The sequence below is a fragment of the Choloepus didactylus genome, chromosome 18, assembly GCF_015220235.1.
Source record: "Choloepus didactylus isolate mChoDid1 chromosome 18, mChoDid1.pri, whole genome shotgun sequence".
Lineage (NCBI taxonomy): Eukaryota > Metazoa > Chordata > Mammalia > Pilosa > Megalonychidae > Choloepus > Choloepus didactylus.
In genome coordinates, this window is record NC_051324.1 from 31,330,850 (window position 1) to 31,351,329 (window position 20,480).

Consider the following 20,480-nt stretch of genomic DNA (forward strand, 5'->3'; position numbering starts at 1 on the left):
CAGCTTAATTACCTTCTGACCAATGGAGTTAGTAAGAGGAGATGGGTCCAGGAGTCAAGGTTTCCAGGATTTTTTCCTACTTTTCCCTTAGCATCCGCCTCTGGACAGAGGCTCAACTCTAACTTTGTCATCAAATTCTGGGCACAAACAAGAACTTGTTTTAAGGAGACAGACTGGCCTTCCAGAGAAGCTTTGGCTCTGTCCTTCCCTCTTCCCTGTGATGAGAGAATATGTGGTTGAGTGGAGGGAATACGCAACTAGTAGTGAGAAGGCATGTGTTCCAGTGCAGTCTCTGCAGTATGAAAAGACAAAAGGAACAGCAGTGGCAGGAGTGATTCAGAGATGTGTGGTGGGTCGAGTGGCACTCATTTATTCATGGAAGGGAAGTAATAGATTGTTTTCTCAGGGGAGCCCGAGAAGCATCCTCAGGGGGATGCTTGGAGCTGGCCTACTTGGAGGTTTCAGCAAAGGTCTGGAGGTGTCTCTTGATCCTTTGCTTCCAGGGTCGTATGGCTTGTGACTTGTTTTTTAGTGGGTTGGAGAAACAGGACGCGAAGGCAGTGGCTGCATCGAAGCCTGATCTGACCGTGAGGTAGAAGTCAGACCCTTTCAGGGCACTGAATGTTTTCTGTTGGTTGACCTTGGTGCTGGACTTAGAGGTAAACAAGGGACTCAGCTGTACAAGTTTAAAGTCTTGGATCTTTAATTCTTCTGGGCTCTCAGGCTCCTTCTGGAACCTTGTATATTCTGGGTTTTCATTGGCCTTAGGCCCCTCATACACAACGATAACCTTGTTCTCCAGCTTTTTTTTGATCCAGGGGTCAATCGAGGCCAGAAGGATTAATGTTTCTTGTAGCTGTGTTGAAAGAAAGGCACTAGGGCTGGCTCATTCAGGTTCAGGCTGGGAGGGAAGGGGAGAGCCAAGGGGAGAGCTCCAGCCATAGATCACTATGGTCTGAAGGAATGAGGTCAAGGGATGGTATCTGAGGCTCATTCCCCTCTCCTCCCTCCTGACAAGGAACAGCAAGTGGTGAGGATGGGTGGAAGAGGCTTGGTGGAGGTAGAGGTGGGAAGGAATGGCTTACACTCTTCTTCACCGCTTGGTTTGTTTCTGCATCTAGCATGTCCAGGAGCAAGTGGAACACTTGTGGGCTGCGGACACCCAGGACACCCTGGCAGAGGCAGAGAGCACCTAAGCAGCCTGCCCCAGGGGGATGCCCCGTCTGTGTTCTTTTCCATTCTAGTCCCCTGTGAGGGGGAGGGACTCCCACTGGTTCTCCAGCCAGTCTATCCCTTTCCTTGCCTTTTGGGGCTACTGAATGGGTTTCTAGTACCTGTAGTTCACCAGGAAGAGTCAAGACAATTTCCTCAATATCTAAGCAGTGTTCCTTACCCATCTCCTGTTCCTTATCCATCTATCCCCAACCCTGAAGAAAAGATTACTTGAATTCTTGGCTGGGCTAGAATCTAAAACAAACAAGCAAGCAATCTCCCCAAACTTTGCAGTCCTTACTTTCCCTTAGTAATTCTGTTCAATTTCTTATTCTTCCTGCCATCAACACGTATCAGGAATCAGGCTAGACAAGCAGAGCTGGCCTTACCAACGAGATGACTGCTTCCTGGCGTGCCGTGACATTTGGGTCCATCAGTTGCCTGTGCAGAAGGGAATGAGTGTGTTGTGGTTCAAAGAAGGGGGAGAGAGGCTGATTGCTGCTTCTTGCAGCCCAGAGTGAGTTGAAGATAATGCCAGTGAGTGATGCTAATTTCTTTCATTTCCCCCTTGTTTTTTTTGACCAGGAAAAGGTCTGGGAAGGGGAAGGCAGGAACTACAATTTGCCAGAAAGCACTAATGATTTGTTAGGACTTATGTCAGTCCAGAATTTTACCTTTTACAAGTTCCTTTTATGGTCCTCATCTTAATTTGAGCTTCATAGCAAACCCGAGTGGTGGGTTTGATTAGCCCTGTTCTATCATCTGAAGAAGAGTCCAGGGTTGAAGGGCAGCTTGTCCAGGACCATGGGCAAGTGACCCTCCTACTCCCTTTCCCACAGCCTAGGATTTGGCCTTGGCAGTTCCCCACCCAGGCCACTCACGCTTCCACCAAGTTCATCATTAAAGGCTTCATCTTGAGTTTCTCCACAGTTTCAGCCACAGCCTGCCTCATAGCCTGCAGAAGGATCAAGGTCAGACAACAGAGAGAGAGAGAATGCAGTGCTGTCCATTTATTGAACAACTACTTTGAGCTATGTTTGATTCCTGGCTTGAGGAGCTCATGGTCTGCTAAGGGAAGCAGCCATGTAAATATGCAATTACAGTTCTGTGTAAGTGTTTCAACTGACCCAAGTGTAGGGTACACACAGGAGGGTCTTCTAACTCGTTTTGGGGGCCAGGAAGTTTTCCTGGAGGAGACAATGCCTCAGCTGAAACCAGAAGGATGAGTGGGAGTTAAGATAGAGGGTTGTGGGGAGGAGGGTTGTAGGTTTTCTGGATAGAGGGGAGAGCATGTGCAAAAGCCTGGAGGAAAGAGAGAGGAGAGAGGATGGGGAACAGAAAATAGTTCAGCTTAGCTAGGAGACCAAACTGGGATTCTTCAGGGTAAGGGACGATGCATAATCACACTGGGACAACAGGTGTAAATCAGGATGTGGTAGTCTAAGCATAGCTAGTGGAGTGACTCTGAGGGGGGTGGGTGGTGAGAAATGAAGCTAGAAAGGTAAGCAGGACTTGGGTTGTAAAGGGCGTTGTAAAATCCTGAGGGTGCTGGGGAGCTCCTGAAAAGTTTTATGCAGGATTGAGACACAATCTGACAGGATATTTTTTTTAATGTAATTTTATTGAAATATATTCACATACCATACAACATCTAAAATATACAACAGTTGTTCACAGTTTCATCATATAGTTGTGCATTCAACACCACAATCAATTTTTGAACATTTTCATTACTCCAAAAAATAAAAATAAGAAAAAAAATAAAAGTAAAAGAACACTCAAAACACCCCATACCCCTCCTCCCCACCTCATTTACTTTTTTTAAAAAAAAATTTAATTGAAATATATTCATATACCATTCAATCATCCAAAGTGTAAAACAGTTGTTCACAGTATCATCATATAGTTGTGCATTCATCACCACAATCAGATTTTTTTATCTTCATTTTATTGAGATATATTCACATACCACGCAGTCATACAAAACAAATCGTACTTTCGATTGTTCACAGTACCATTACATAGTTGTACATTCATCACCCAAATCAATCCCTGACACCTTCATTAGCACACACAGAAGAATAACAAGAATAATAATTAGAGTGAAAAAGAGCAATTGAAGTAAAAAAGAACACTGGGTACCTTTGTCTGTCTGTCTGTTTCCTTCCCCTATTTTTCTACTCATCCATCCATAAACTAGACAAAGTGAAGTGTGGTCCTTATGGCTTTCCCAATCCCGTTGTCATCCCTCATAAGCTACATTTTTATACAATTGTCTTTGAGATTCATGGGTTCTGGGTTGCAGTTTGATAGTTTCAGGTATCCACCACCAGCTACCCCAATTCTTTAGAACCTAAAAAGGGTTGTCTAAAGTGTGCGTAAGAGTGCCCACCAGAGTGACCTCTCGGCTCCTTTTGGAATCTCTCTGCCACTGAAGCTTATTTCATTTCCTTTCACATCCCCCTTTTGGTCAAGAAGATGTTCTCCGTCCCACGATGCCGGGTCTGCATTCCTCCCCGGGAGTCATATTCCACGTTGCCAGGGAGATTCACTCCCCTGGGTGTCTGATCCCACGTAGGGGGGAGGGCAGTGATTTCACCTTTCAAGTTGGCTTAGCTAGAGAGACAGGGCCACATCTGAGCAACAAAGAGGCATTCGGGAGGAGGCTCTTAGGCACAACCATAGGGAGGCCTAGCCTCTCCTTTGCAGCAACCGTCTTCCCAAGGGTAAAACCTGTGGTAGAGGGCCCAACCCATCAAACCACCAGTCCCCTATGTCTGTGGTCATGTTAGCAACCATGAAGGTGGGGTAGGCGAATACCCCTGCATTCTCCACAGGCTCCTCAAGGGGGCACTACATCTTTTCTTTCCTTGTTTTTCTTTTTTTTTTTTTTTTAACTTTCCCTTCTTTTTTAAATCAACTGTATGAAAAAAAAGTTAAAAAGAAAACAAACATACAATAAAAGAACATTTCAAAGAGATCATAACAAGGGAGTAAGAAAAAGACAACTAACCTAAGATAACTGCTTAACTTCCAACATGTTCCTACTTTACCCCAAGAAAGTTACATAATATAGCAACATTTCTGTGAACTTGTTCCTACTATATCCATCAGAAATTAACAGACCATAGTCATTCCTGGGCATCCCCAGAATGTTAAATAGCTTATCTGTTCTTCTTGGATTATTGTTCCCCCTTCCTTAATTGCTGTCTACTGCTAGTTCCCCTACAGTCTACATTATAAACCATTTGTTTTACATTTTTCAAAGTTCACATTAGTGGTAGCATATAATATTTCTCTTTTTGTGCCTGGCTTATTTCGCTCAGCATTATGTCTTCAAGGTTCATCCATGTTGTCATATGTTTCACGAGATCATTCCTTCTTACTGCCGCGTAGTATTCCATCGTGTGTATATACCACATTTTATTTATCCACTCATCTGTTGAAGGACATTTGGGTTGTTTCCATCTCTTGGCAATTGTGAATAATGCTGCTATGAACATTGGCGTGCAGATATCTGTTCGTGTCACTGCTATCCGATCTTCCGGGTATACACCGAGAAGTGCAATTGCTGGATCGAATGGTAACTCTAGATCTAGTTTTCTAAGGAACTGCCAGACTGACTTCCAGAGTGGCTGAACCATTATACAGTCCCACCAACAATGAATAAGAGTTCCAATTTCTCCACATCCCCTCCAGCATTTGTAGTTTCCTGTTTGTTTAATGGCAGCCATTCTAACCAGTGTTAGATGGTATCTCATTGTGGTCTTAATTTGCATCTCTCTAATAGCTAGTGAAGCTGAACATTTTTTCATGTGTTTCTTGGCCATTTGTATTTCCTCTTCAGAGAACTGTCTTTTCATATCTTTTGCCCATTTTATAATTGGGCTGTCTGTACTATTGTCATTGAGTTGTAGGATTTCTTTATATATGCAAGATATCAGTCTTTTGTCAGATACGTGGTTTCCAAAAATTTTTTCCCATTGAGTTGGCTGCCTCTTTACCTTTTTGAGAAATTCCTTTGAGGTGCAGAAACTTCTAAGCTTGAGGAGTTCCCATTTATCTATTTTTTCTTTTGTTGCTCGTGCTTTGGGTGTAAAGTCTAGGAAGTGGCCGCCTAATACAAGGTCTTGAAGATGTTTTCCTACATTATCTTCTAGGAGTTTTTTGGTACTTTCTTTTATATTGAGATCTTTTGTCCATTTTGAGTTAATTTTTGTGTAGGGTGTGAGGTAGGGGTCCTCTTTCATTCTTTTGGATATGGATATCCAACTCTCCCAGCCCCATTTGTTGAAAAGACCGTTATGACTCAGTTCAGTGACTTTGGGGGCCTTATCAAAGATCAGTCAGCCATAGATCTGAGGGTCTATCTCTGAATTCTCAATTCGATTCTATTGATCTATATGTCTATCTTTGTGCCAGTACCATGCTGTTTTGGCAACTGTGGCTTTATAATAAGCTTCAAAGTCAGGGAGTGCAAGTCCTCCCACTTCGTTTTTCTTTTTTAGAGTGTCTTTAGCAATTTGAGGCATCTTCCCTTTCCAAATAAATTTGATAACTAGCTTTTCCAAGTCTGCAAAGTAGGTTGTTGGAATTTTGATTGGGATTGCATTGAATCTGTAGATGAGTTTGGGTAGAATTGACATCTTAATGACATTTAGCCTTCCTATCCATGAACATGGAATATTTTTCCATCTTTTAAGGTCCCCTTCTATTTCTTTTAGTAGAGTTATGTAGTTTTCTTTGTATAGGTCTTTTACATCTTTGGTTAAGTTTATTCCTAGGTCTTGATTTTTTTAGTTGCTATTGAAAATGGTATCTTTTTCTTGAGTGTCTCTTCAGTTTGTTCATTTCTAGCATATAGAAACATTACTGACTTATGTGCATTAACCTTGTATCCTGCTACTTTGCTAAATTTGTTTATTAGCTCTAGTAGCTTTTTATCGTCGATTTCTCAGGGTTTTCTAGATATAAGATCATATCATCTGCAAACAATGACAGTTTTACTTCTTCTTTTCCAATTTGGATGCCTTTTATTTCTTTGTCTTGCCGGATTGCCCTGGCTAGCACTTCCAGCACAATGTTGAATAACAGTGGTGACAGCGGGCATCCTTGTCTTGTTCCTGATCTTAGAGGGAAGGCTTTCAGTCTCTCACCATTGAGTACTATGCTGGCTGTGGGTTTTTCATATATGCTCTTTATCATGTTGAGGAAGTTTCCTTCAATTCCTACCTTTTGAAGTGTTTTTATCAAAAACGGATGTTGGATTTTGTCAAATGCTTTTTCAGCATCTATTGAGATGATCAATTGATTTTTCCCTTTTGACTTGTTAATGTGTTGTAATACATTGATTGATTTTCTTATGTTGAACCATCCTTGCATGCCTGGAATGAACCCCACTTGGTCATGGTGTATGATTTTTTTAATGTGTCTTTGGATTCGATTTGCAAGTATTTTGTTGAGGATTTTTGCATCTATATTCATTAGGGAGATTGGCTGGTAGTTTTCCTTTTTTGTAGCATCTTTGCCTCGTTTTGGTATTAGATTGATATTAGCTTCATAAAATGAGTTAGGTATTGTTCCATTTTCTTCAATGTTTTGAAAGAGTTTGAGTAAGATTTGTGTCAGTTCTTTCTGGAAAGTTTGGTAGAATTCCCCTGTGAAGCCATCTGGCCCTGGGCATTTATTTGTGGGAAGATTTTTGATGACACAATCACATTTTGAACATTTTCATTACTCCAAAAAATAAAAATGAGAATAAAAATAAAAGTAAAAAGAACACCCAAAATGTCCCATACCCCCCTCCTCCATATTGTTCATTTACTTTTTGTCCCCATTTTTCTACTCATTTGTCCATACACTGGGTAAAGAGAGTGTGAGCCATAAGGTTTTCACATTCACACAGTCACACCTTATGAGCTATATAGTTACACAGTCACCTTCAAGAATCAAGGATACTGGATTTCAATTCAATAGTTTCAGATATTTCCTTCTAACTATTCTAATAAACTAAAAACTAAAAAGGGTTATCTGTATAACACATAAGAGTCATCTCCAGAATGACCTCTCGACTCCATTTGAATTCTCTCAGCCTCTGAAACTTTATTTTGTTTCAATTCTCTTCCCCGTTTTGGTCCAGAAGTCTTTCTCAGTCACACGATGCAGGGCCCAGGCTCATCCCCAGGAGTCACGTTCCTCATTGGCAGGGAGATTTACACCCCTGGGGGTCATGTCCCACGTAGGGGTGAGGGCAGTGAATTTACCTGCTGAGTTGGCTTAGAGAGAGAGGCCACATCTGAGCAATGAAAGAGACCCTCTGGGGGTGACTCTTAGGCACAATTATGAGTAGGCTTAGCCTCTCCTCTGCAGTAAGAAGCTTCATAAGGGCAAGCCCCAAGATGAGGGCTCAACCCACTAAGCTGGTGGTCCTCAATGCTTGTGAAAACCAGGAATTCCCCAGCTGGGGAAGTTTAATATTTCCACATTTTCCACAGTCCCTCAAGGGGGCTTTGCAAATACTGTTTATTCTCTGCCCACATTACTCTGGGTTGTATTGGGGCTTCATGCTAACCTGTACAAACCAACAAGGTCTCACTCCCTAGTCAAGGTTCCATGGAATTATGGCATTGGAGTAAACTAACCAAGTTAAACCATAAAGTATGCTACAGAATACTCATTCCTTATACCATATAACCATCTCTTCCTTTGGTCCCACACAGAAGCCAAAGCTTTGAAACATGTTTAATATCATCCTCTACCCTTCAGTCTGATCCACTCCAATCTCAACCAAGTCCATTTCATTCATATCTCCAATCAAAGTCTGATCTCCTTTTCAGCCTATTTAACAGTTGATTCAGGGGGCAATGCCAACACTCACAGTTACCGAACTCTGGCTCCGAGTCCCAGGTGCCACACAGACACCTGAAGCTCCAGGGACTGATCACGTCACACACAAACATCTCAGAATCTCAAAACCTAGAAATCACTGTGACAACTCATGAGTAAATGTGACTGCTATAAGGGCTTACAATCTAGGAACCTCTACATAAGCCACCCCCTTATAACCCATGCTCCTAGATTCAATTCTCAGAGTTTACACAACTATTAGTCCATATTAGTGAAGCATTGTAATGTTTGTCTTGTTATTTCTGGCTTATTTCACTCAACCCATTGTCCTCACGATCCATTCATTTCATTGCATACCTCACAATTTCATTCCTTCCTGCTGCTCCCTCATGCAAAAACATTCATGTATTTGTATATTTAATCAGATTCATTGACCACTCTAGTTTTCACTAAGTTATACAGTCCCAGTCTTTATCTTCTGTCTTTCCTTCAAGTGTCATACAGACCCCTAACATTCCTCTTTCAATTATACTCACAGTCATCTTTATTCAGTGTAGTTACAGTATTGTGCTACCATCACACAGTATTGTGCTATCTATTTCTAGATCTATACAATCAGTCCTCTAGAATATTCTATACTCCTTCAACATCAAATGCCTGATCTCCACCCTCCTTTCACCTCCCAATATCTTCATTTCTACACTCCTCCAAATCTCTGTCTCCTGTCTTTTCCTATCTGTCTGTAGCACTCCCTTTAGTATTTCTTGTAGAGGAAATCTCCTGTTCACAAACTCGCTCAGTGCCTGTTTATCTGTAAATATTTTAAATGCTCCCTCATTTTTGAAGGATGGTTTTGCCAGATACAGGATTCTTGGTTGGCAGTTTTCCTCTTTTGGTATCTTGAATATTTCATACCACTGTCTTCTCACTTCCATGGTTTCTGCTGAGAGATTCGTAGTTATTCTTTTTGAGCTTCCCTTGTATGTGATGGATTGCTTTTCTCTTGATGCTTTCAGGATTCTTTGACATTTGAAAATCTGATTATAAGTGTCTCAGAGTAGATCTATTTGGATCAATTCTGTTTGAGGTACACTGTGCTTCTTGAACCTGTAATTTTACATCTTTCATAAGAGTTGAGAAATTTTCATTGATGATTTCCTCTATTATTCTGTCTGCTGCTTTTCCCTTCTCCTTGTGGGACACCTATAACATGTATATTCGTGTGTTTCAGGTTGTCCTTCAGTTCCCTGATACCCTGCTTGTATTTTTCCATTCTTTTCCCTATCTGTTCCTTTGTGTGCAGGATTTCAGATGTCGTGTCCTCCATCTCACTGATCTTTACTTTTGCCTCTCTAAGTCTGCTGTTGTGTGTCTCCATTGTGTTTTTCATCTCTTCTGTGCCTTTCATTCCCATAAGTTCTGCCATTTGTTTTTTCAAGCATACACATTCTTCCTCTGATCACCCAGTGTCTTCTTTATATCCTCCATCTCTTTTGTCACATTTTCTTTCAGCTCACTGATTTGATCTAGAAGATTTGTTTGAACATCTTTAATTAGTTGTTTCACCTCTTGAGGTGTTAGTTTGTTCCTTTGACTGGGCCATATCTTCATATTTCCTGGTGTGGCTCATGATTTTTTGCTGTCTAGGCATTTAATTTTCTTGATTAGTTTATTCTGGGGGTGGTTTTCTCTCTTTTGCCTTGGGTTTTCTTGTTGGTTTTCTTTGATCTCTTTATTTCTTTGTTTCTTTCACTGGCCAGTTGTTAGATTAGCTCTGCCCCTCAGTCTCCACCCCCCCTCCCCAATCAGGTGTCCACCGTGGCTGTCACAGGGATGGGAGGTAGGCACTGGGGACCCCTGTAAGTTCACTATGTGTGGTAATATAGATTTGCTGGCTTCCAGTGGTATTCTATTTTCCACTGGCCAGCAAGTCCTGGGTTTGTTTTGGGGCCTTGATTTAACAGTTGGGTCTTCCCTATTTCTCAGCCAAAACAGGGCTGTGTTTCTGTGCAGGGCTTGTTGGCTGTCCAGCAGATGGCGCTGTTTGGTAACTTAATTGTTCTCAGAGTCTGTTTTGCCTCTGAGCCCAGGCTTTGTCTGACCCAGCCAGGTGAGACTGGGGGTTTCTTATGCCCTCATTTTTTTATCCCCCAGGCCCTGTAGTCTGAGTTCTCTGAGGGAGGGCCGCCACTTGAGCTGGGCCCTGCCCCCTCTTTTCTTAGGGAAGATACACCCCCAGGGAGTTATCTTCTACACTTGAATTCCTTCTTTGTCTCTCTGACTCTCTTAACTCCACCCTTGCCTGGGTCAGTGCTAGCAACTGAAAATGCCTGAGACTTTTTCTAATGAGCTGCTTAGAATGAGCGGAAAAGGACAAAAGAGCAAAAGCCCCTTTTCAGAGCCAGTCTCCAGCCCCTCAGTTTCGCAGGTTGACCAATGTTTGTACCCAGTTCTCTGTGCCCCTTTTCTTGGGACACACCCATTTTCCAGTATTCTGAGCTCAGCCGTCTCCAAAAGCCTCTGTTTTTATTTAGTTATGTTTGTTTTTTCTACAGCGCTGCCTCCTCTCTGCAGGGAGGACCTCAGATTCCTCTTACTCAGGGCTTATCTGTGCTTGTAGTTTGTATTCAATAGTCCAAATTTATTAAATTAAAACCGCAATTGGAGTTTGGTTGAGCTGCGTTCCCTTGCTCCCTGCAGGGACTGCTGCTTTCTCCTACAGTGAAGTTTTGCAACTCAGTCTGCCATGCAAGGGGCAGGGTGGGGTGGGGCGGAGGGGTGCCGGTACGCAGTTTTTACTTACAGTTTTTATGCTGCTATCTCAGCTGTTCCACTCATTCCTGACTGGTGTGCAATGTTTGAACAGTCACGGATGTCCCTAACAGTTGTTCCTGGCTATTTACTAGTTGCTCTAGAGGACTAACTAAATTCCCCACCTCTCTATGATGCCATCTTGCCCCGCCTCCCTGACTTAGGTTTTAGTAAAATGTTTAGTAAAATGTTTTTGGAAGTGCTGTGACTTATTCTGTAACCAGCTATAACAAAGGTAAAAGCAAGGGAATATAGAGGAAGGCAGGGTTGATTCTGATTGTGGTGAATGGAGAAGGCTTTCCAAATGACAATTTGGACTGGTCTTGAAGGAGCACTAGTATTTTAATAGGCAAAAGGAGAGAGAAGTTACTAGTGAGAGTAAAAAACATGAGGCAGTTTTTACTTTGCAGAGGAGGGTGGAATAACCCAGGGCATTTTAAGCTGGGAGAGGTGCTTGAGCAAAGGTAAGGTGGCTTACAAATATGGGCTGCATTAGGGGAACAGGAGCAGATCAGGGTGAATGTGATACTTTGGTGGGGAAAGGGGGATGACAGTGGTAGTGGGAGCAAAGCCAGGAGGAGGCCTCAAGGGGAGGGAGAGAAGGCAGGTTTGGGCCATCTGGGCTTGGGAGCTTTGTTCTCACTTACCAGAAAGGGTTCATTATGCATCTTCTTCCTGAGGAGGTCAAATGTGAGTCCCTCCAGCCCCTGTACCTGGATCTGTTCCAGCCCAATGGTCCTGAGCATCTGAGTGGCTTCCAAGCGGTGCTGATGCAGGGATGGGGAAGGCATGAGGCTAGACTCCCTTCCTCATCCTCCAACCCTGTCCTAGTGCTGAAGGAAGGGGACAGAACAGCTCCAGAACTTACCTCAAGGACATTGGAATAGCACAGCTGGTCTAGGATGGCCCGGATGACTGCAGCTGAGTGCACATGCATCAACTTGACTAGCATCCTAAGTGCCTGAGGGGGAAGGGAGCAGGGTGCAGCAGACAGGGCCAGAGGACTCTGTCAGGTGACCAAGCAGACTTGAGTGAGGGCACAAGTTCTTATGTGCACCTATGTCTACATACATAAATGACCACCCATGTAGATCAGATATTCACAGACACATATATACTGAGATGACCACATGAGCCAAACTCACATATGCACACATTTACAAAACACAGAGGACCCTGCAGTACCCCTTGCTGAAACTCCCTTTCTCTGGGACAAGGATGACAAGATCCCAACCCCACTCAAGGCAGCAGTGGCCTCTGTTTCTCCAGTGTTCTCCGGGAACCCAGCCTCTGATCCTCAGACCTTCATCCACCGGGTCTTGGGCCCTTGGCACAGGCACTGCAGCAGGAACTCTTGGACTGTTTTGCTGCAGGGCTTCAGGAAACCCAAGCACAGGGCTGCCTCCAGGGCTGCATCATCTGATAACTTCTTTGTCAGCATCTGCAGCACAGACACCAGCTTCCTTTCATATCCGATTTGAGTCCTCTGAGAAGGAGACAGAAGGTAGATAGGGCAGGTGGAGGGGCTGAGTCCTCAGCCAGGCTTTGTGCTTTAGAAGAGAGCGATTCACTAATGCTTTCAGAACATTCTCTCTCCTCCCTGAAATGAATCTCACGTCATCAGATTGTTTCGTCACCTATTTCCCCTTATTTTTGCTGTCATCTACCGGCTTTGAAGACACATCCCCTCATTTCTCTATGATTTTATCTCCTGGATCCCTGTTAATTTAACATTCTGCTGTTTTAATTCCTGGCATTTAAAACATACCTACACGTAGTTGATATAACACCTCTCCCCCAATGACCTTGTCCTCTACTCTATCTCAGCCACTAATTCCCACACAGAGACCTCTCATTATTACCCATAACTGCAGCTTCTTCATCATCTCCATTTCATGGATCCTGCTCTGACTATCACCTCATCTCCTTTTGCAGCTCATCTCCTGTAGAACCATGGTGTCAACAATCATTTGACTCCACAAGGACTAAAAATCCATTGATCCTACCACCTTTTCACTCTTCCTCTCCTTCTTTCTAATCGGCTTAAATTCCATGGTATTGCTATAATCACTCCCTGGCCTCACCTCAACTCCTTCCTCCCTCTTGCTTCATTGTACGCCCTCGACAAAACTTACCACTTATTCTGTGCCTGCACCTCCTGAAGAATAGCACAGACATGACAGCTGTCTTGTTTTAAATATATGAACACAAACCTCATGTAGCCCCTTAACGCTGCCTGGTAATCGTAGTGTCTTTCCCTGGTCATCGGCTGAGAGTGCGAGCGAAGGAAGAAGTGTCAGAAGCTTCAGAGGAAGGCGTGAATTAGGGGCGTGGGAAAGGGAGCTGCCCAGGAAGAATGGTGTGATTACCAGGCAGCGTTACAGGTCTCTAGGAGGTTTGCTAGCAGCCCCGGCACCCGCGTGTTCTTCCTTTCCCCTTGTTGCGATGGACCGTCACCATCTCTCTAAAACCAGTCTCTCCACTTGGTGTCAGATCTCATCCCCTTTTACCCTCTCAAAGACATTGCTGCAGCAATTCTCACTCTTCAAAATCATCACTTTTCTAACTACTGGATCTTTCCTCTAAGCACAGAAACCTGCTGTTAAATTTTTCTTTTTTTTCTAGAATCTACCTCTGGTGCCAACTACTACCCTTTCTAGCAAAACTTGAGAAGTTGTCCGAATTTGCTGTCTCCAATGTTTTTCCTCTCATCCTTTTTTAAACCCATCCCACTCAGACCACTGCCACAACCCCCAACCGTGATGACTCTTTTTAAGATGAGCAGCTCTCTATTCCCACTCCGTTTCAGCCACCCTGAACTCTTTGCAATTCTGTGACCATGGGAAGCCTGTGCCTGCCTCAGGGCCTTCACATTGACTGGCCCTTCTGCCTGGAATGCCTTCTCTCATCCGCAAGGCTAGCCCTCTCACCTTCTTCATGTCTTTGCTCAAATGTCACCTTCTAAATGACGCTTTCCGTCTACCACATTTCAAACTGCAACCCATCCCCATCCCCACTCATCACTCCTGATCACCCTTACCCTGCTACATAATTTCCCCATTGCATTTATCAATACTATATAATTTCCTCATTAAGTTTATTGGTTATTGTGTGTCTCCCCCCACTAGAATGTAAGCTCTGTGAGGGCATGGATCTTTGTCTGTTTGGGCCTAGAACAGTGCCTGATACATGATAGGTGTTTAGAATGTATTTGTTGAATAAATAAATGAATGATGGATTCTCTTTTACATGGGGAAATGATGGGATCAACGTAAGAGGACCCAGAAGAGGGAAAAACCTCAGAGTAGGGTCACAGCACTCTTTTGGTTCCCCTCCCTCTTTGACAGAGGTTTTACTTTAATAGCTTCTTTTAGGGATGATAATAATTATGGTTCCCATTTAACGAGCACAAGCGCTGTAGTAGGTCCTTTAAATACATTATTTCATTTAATCTCAGCAATGCTATATGATAGTTATTGTCTCCGTTTTACAGATGAACAAACTGTGGCTCTGAAAGCTGGCTTTCCAGAAGTTGTTGGACCAGTATGTGGCAGAGCCTTATGCTTCTAACCAACCACAAGGAACTCCACAAGGACAGTGTCAAAGCTGGGATTTGAGTTACCTTCTGTCCGACCTAACCCCTAGCCAACACCTTCAATTACCTTGTCTTACTTTGCCCCCACTGCTGAATCTCCTCCCAATCACCTTATCTTTGGGGACAGCAACCCAGGAGTTGAGAGCCACTCGTAGCCCCATCAGAGTCTCCATCCTTCGACCCTCATTTTGCCCCTTCAATTGGTTGATGAGAGACTGGATCACATGTTCGTTCAGACAACCTGGACAGGGAGGGGCCTCAGGTCAGGGTGGAGCCTCAAAGCGCTGCTCCCCTCTGCCAGGATCTATTTGACTCCACTGTGCCCTCAAGACAGAAGTTCCTGGTGCGAGGTGCCAAGGTGTGCCCATCCTCCCAGGACACTGGAGCAGCTGGTGAGCACTGCTGCAATTCCAGGAGCCCTCCCTCTCCCTGTCTCCGATCTCCTTCTTTTCAGTTCACCTTCCTCTCTCTGCCCGCCCGTACCTGGAATCGTTCACCCAGACACTGCCAAGTGCTGGTTGGAGTGGGTGTACACGCCACTCTCTCCATCCTTCCTCCCAGGACTTGAGTACTGGCTTCACTTTCTCTTTTCTTACCTGCCCCCCTCCCCACCTTGGGAGAGGACACACCCAGGATGGCCAGAGTCCGACAGGCCTCGTACTTCACTTCCTCTGGTCCAGTTTTGGCCTGATTTAAGAGGAAGGTGGTGGAAACATAACACTAGGTGAGAGAATGACAGCACTTTAGAGATCATCTAAGCTTGATTTTTTTACTTTATCGATGAGGAAACTGAGGTCTAGAGAATGACTTGTCTATTCTCAAACAGAGTAGAGGAAGCTGGCACAATGGAAGGAACATTGACCCTGGGAGTCATACTTTTGTCCAAATCCCTATCTGTATCTAGTAGTCCCTTGAACTCTTAAGGCCTCTATTTTCTCATTAGAAAAATGCAGATACTAATACCTGTTCCTACTGTTGTTGTGAGATTTAGATGAGATTTTGGATGAGAATGTGTGTGCTATCATTTGTAAATTGGCATATAAGTATGGGGCATTGTTTTAGTCAGAGGTGGAGAACGAACTCGGCCCTAGTTCTTTCCTGGCTTTCAGTCCAGAGTCTTTTCTGTTAGGCCAGGGGGATCTTTAGATTTCCACGTTCCCATCCTTGGAAGAAGCCAAGGGCATGAGATGGGTGGCATGCCACATGCTGGTGCCTCTCTCCTCACTGCCTCTGACCCTAGGGTGCCCTGTCTGTGCCCATGTGCCCACGCTTAGTACACCTCAGACCCTGTTTCCTCCTTTCCTGAACTCCAGGTAGCCCCAGACTCACCACCTCCAATAGTGCTTCCACAACAAACGTGTCACTGGTACGTAGGCACCCCAGAGCCTGCAAGAACAGGGGTGGGGAAAAGAAAAGACTTGGATACCATCCCCTAGAGTTAACATCCTCTCGGCACAGCTGCAGGTTGTGCTTTGAATACCACGCCCTCTCCAGCATCAGGCAGCTCCTTGCTTTCCACCTCAGCCAACTCCTGACTGTAACCGCCCTCTTCCACCATTGCCCCTTCTCGCCTGTGCTGCGTAGCGCTGCTTGTCCTCTCTGGGAGATTTCAGGCTTTGTGTGAGCTCCTGCCCATCCAGAGCAACCAGTGGGAAGGAAGAAAGGGATAAATATAGTTATAGAACTTCAAACTGAAAGCCCTCCTCTGACCCAATCCCTTTTCCTTCCCTCCCTCCATTTTACAGGCAGGACTAGGGGCTGAAGGATAGTAAGGGCACCCCCAGGGAGAGCATCTCCCCCATTCCTGTGCCCTGACCTTTAATCTTTGCCACTTCATTTGGTTGGAGGTAGGCTGCAAGGGCCTGGGTCCCTTCTGAGATTCTGTAGTCAGCTTGCTCACGGGGGGATGGAGTTTCTGGAAGCGGGTACCTTCTTTGAGGTACCTGTGTGAGAAAATGCACAGGCAGCCTTGGTTCTCCCACTCCATCCCTCCCTAGGTCAGAACCTCCCCTCTGTCACAGGTCCTCGGCCCAGCCCAGGGATGGACAGAGGAAGACAGATGAAGCCCTAGTGATATGAGGTCGGAGCTGAGCTGGGTGTTCCTTCTACCCCAGAGCCGGAGCTGTAGAGTCTGCGACCTGTAGGCTGTCTTGCCCCAGTCCGTCCCCCACCCCTTCCTCCTCCTTTTTCCTAGAATCTGTGGAGGGTGGGGAGAATATGGAGGCAGGCAGACCATACCTGGGATGATCTCTCATTTTCCGCAATGCCTTCTGGGCCTCCCGTTCTTCCTGTTGATCATATAGGGTGTGCCAGTGCGTGTAGATCTCAGGCTTCTTGAAATAGCAGTACGGCACTGCGTTGGGCTTGCTTGGGTGCTGCCTCCAGCACTCTGGACTTGGGGGGAGCTCTTCCTTTGGAAGCTGGAGGCGCGGTGGGGTGTGTGAGTGGCAGAGGGGCAGAGCAGTCACGCGGGATATTCCTCAGCCAAGGAAAGGGCCAGGGTGCTGAGGGTGAGGACCTTTAGCCTGTCATCCAGGCTGGAGTCACAACTACCTCTTAACTTACCATGTGACTTGGACAAGTTATTTCACCCCCCAAAGCCTCAATCTTCTCATCTGTAAAATGGAGCTAATATTCCTTGTCCTGTATCCCTCCCAAGATTGTTGTGAAAATCAGAAGAGATAAAGCTATTGGGAAATCTGTTAGTGATCTATAAATTGATTTGAGTACACAGTTTGGTTTGTTTAGGACCTCAAGGCACTTTGAAAAGGTCATCTTGAAAAGGCAAGGGGTGGGGGAGATGTGGAGTAAAGAAGGGGGAAGAGACAAGCTGCTCCTTCACTCAGGCATTCAAAAGAGATTTATTGAGTAAACTATGTGTTGAGCATGGTGCTAGGTGCTGGGGATGCAGGTAGCTAGGTGGTGCCCTTATGGAATTTACGCTTTAGTTGGGAAAACAGACTTTAAATAGTTTTTCTCTTAAACTGCAGCTCTAATGGTAGTGGAAGGATTTGGGTGGGTCAGGGATTTACTCTAAGGATGTGACGAGGATTCATCCCTTCTTCTCAAGCCTTCCTGTCTTGTACAACAGGGCAAAGGGACTTCATCCAGTGGTTCCCAGTTTGGTGCCTGAGAAGCTCACAATAAGTGTTCTCAACTGATTGTCATGATTTCAGAAAATGCAGCATTGATTCACTAAGAGTGGGTGGCCAGATTAAGCAACAAACAAACAAACTAAAACAAAAGACAGGACACTCAGTTGAATTTGAATTTCAGTAATAAATGAAATATTTGGGATATACTTATACTAAAAATTATTTTGTTGTTCATCTGAAATTCAAATTCAACTGAGCATCCTGTATTTTATCTGGGAATCCTAACTATGAAGATCCCCGTGTTGACTAATAAAACTGATTCCCATTATTAAGCACTTCCTGCATAGCCCAGGCCTTACATTGTCTCACAGGCCACCCTACACAAGGAGGTGGGCAGGGGTCGGACTGTGACAGAGGAAGCTCCTGAGGCTCAGAGAAAATGACTTGTCCAAGGTCACACCGAGTCAGTGGCAGTGCTGCGGGTGACTGTCAGAGTTCTGTGAGCTGGTCTTAATGGGAGGAGAGAGCCTGCTGACAATGCTCCCAGGTGGTAAAAGTTAGGGGCCTTACCTGGTAGCAGGATAAGGGCAGGTGAACAGGAGCCATGGCCTTTTTGATTTCTGGGAAGAGGGATAAAAGTGTGTATGTGGTACAAACGAGAGAGCAGTTGCAAAGATGGGTTAAAAAATCATTCATTCAGGCATTCGTTTATTCAGTATTTAGTGAAAACCGGTGCCAGGTATTTCACCAGACTTGGAGGTGTGAGAGTTGAGGTAAGTAAGGCATAATTCTGCCCTTAAGGGGCTCATAGTCTTTTAATACCTGCTACTCTAAGGACTAGCAGCATCGCTGGAGCCTGGGAAGTTCTCAGAAATGCAGAAGGTGCATCAGGCCCCATCCTAGACATACTGGATCAGGAGTTTCAGTTTAACAAGATCCCCAGGTGATTCCTATGTGTGTTGATGTTTGAGAAGCACTGGTCTGGCAGAGTGGTTCTCAGCCTTGGCTGCATATTAGAATTATCTGGGGAAACTTTTAACGTGCCTAATCCCTAGACCAGATTAATTGAATCAGATTATCTGGGACTGGGGTCTAGGCATTTTAAAAAAGCTCCCCAGAGGATTCTAATATGCAGCTAAGGTTGAAAACTACTGGTCTAAATCAGGGTTTCCCAAACTTAAGCATCCGTCAGATACACCTGGAGAGCTTGTCAAACCAGATTTCTGGGACTCATTCCCTAGAGTTTCTGATTCAGTAAATCTGGGGTAGAGGTCTGAGAATTTGCATATCTAACAAGATGCTGATGCCGCTCATCTGAGATCACACCTGGAGGTCCACTGTCTAGCTGGTGAGGTAGAAATGTTAATTGGTGAGTAGGTGGTACAGATGAGGGGCACCTAACCAAGCTGGGAGGATCAGCGAAGGTTTCCCAGAGGAGATTATACATGTAGCCAAATTAGCCAAGGAGACAAGGGAGAACAGCAACAGACACAGGGAACAACTTTATGCAAAGACTTGGAGGTGTGAGAGTTGGGGTAGAGTGCAGGGTGCAGGTGTGGGAGCAGATGCTGAGGAGACACACAGGTGTCCCATCTTAGAGGGCCTTGGAGGGTCCTGCTAAGGAGATGGAGACCTACCTCCAGGGCCGTGGGATGCTATTGAAGTGCCCAAGGGCCTGCCCTGCCCTTTCCTGTGGATTTGTTCTATTCACCCAAATCCTCTGTCTGAGAGCAGGAGACAGGCAGTTTGTTTTTCAAAGCCCTTGTCCCTGTCTCCATTCCTTTTTGCATTGTCCATTCTGGCCTCACCTTTGTTCCTTTCTGGATATTCCAGCCATGGGTACTTGAACATCAACCTGGAGATGTTGAGGCTATTGACTGAGTTCTCATAGACCATCCTCTTCTTCCCTTGATGGGGCTAGAGGGAACCTGGGCAGGAGGAAATGCAGGTCCTTTGGGAGAGTGGGGGCACAGCCGGGGGCAACCCGACTGCTGTGGTGTAAGAGGGACTAGTGAAACGGCTGGACTTCTGGAGGTAGAAGTTCGAAGTGCTAAGCAACAGGTCTCCTTGGTAAATAGAACACTGAAGTTCCATTCCTGAGCCCAGCCCTGGCATCTACTGGACTGTGGACTTGAGCTAGTCACTTTTCAGTTTCCTCATCTGAAAAGTGGGAAAGTCATACCTGCCTTGCTAACTGGAAGGGCTGTGACTGAGGCATAAAAGAAAAGAAAGTCGAAGCGTTTGATGAGCTGTCAAATTCAAATAAACCCATGCTGGTTGCAGGGGTTGTTTCTTAGGGATTAATCATCAGGAAAATGGCAGGGATGGGAAGGCCCTTTTACACACATACATACTCGCACACACATACACACTCCCTTGTTGGCAAGAGACTCCCCACATATCTTATGAACCCCCATCTGTGCAGTGAGGAGCTCTTTCCATACCCCCATATTTTTGCATATGCTGTTCCCCCTCCCTGTGAAATCTTTCTCTTCTTTTCTTGCTTGCTAAACTATCAGTCAGATCTTTCAGACTCTGTTCAAATGTTGTCTCTGAAGTCTCTTCCCTACACCCAGGCTCCCCACCCCACCCTGACTCTCCAGTGTGACCACAGTCTGTTTTTGTACAGTTGCTTTCCTTGAAGTGTTTATCATATGTCTTATCTGTTCACAGGTCTGTCTTCTTCACTGGACTGTGAGCTGCTGAAGGTAAAGATTGTCGCTTATCTGCCTCTTTATTCTCCCTGACCTGGTGCCTAGCACACAGCAGGCAGCTCACTGTAGCAAGGAAACACCACTCATCAGACTTAACATCAACAACAAACCGAAGTCGTGTGCTCCCTAAAGGTGATGCACTGAGAAAGACACATCACCTGTGCATATTCCTGCCAAAAATGTTTAACTTGAATCTAATTATGAGGA

General features: G+C 44.9%; 1 protein-coding gene across 1 annotated transcript; it reads right to left on the reverse strand.

The window, feature by feature from the left end:
• Positions 1–448: 448 nt before the first annotated feature.
• On the reverse strand, positions 449–19,455 carry HEATR9 (HEAT repeat containing 9). Its single transcript, XM_037809473.1, has 16 exons — positions 19,368–19,455; positions 18,130–18,179; positions 16,703–16,884; positions 16,281–16,407; positions 16,036–16,092; positions 15,794–15,850; positions 15,094–15,151; positions 14,575–14,705; positions 12,173–12,355; positions 11,738–11,830; positions 11,517–11,636; positions 2,094–2,167; positions 1,602–1,653; positions 1,086–1,172; positions 619–856; positions 449–564 (listed from the first exon to the last, which is right to left on the reverse strand). Exons 1-16 carry the CDS (start codon positions 19,453–19,455, stop codon positions 449–451), a joined length of 1,713 nt encoding a protein of 570 aa, XP_037665401.1.
• Between the last annotated feature and the right edge of the window lie 1,025 nt (positions 19,456–20,480).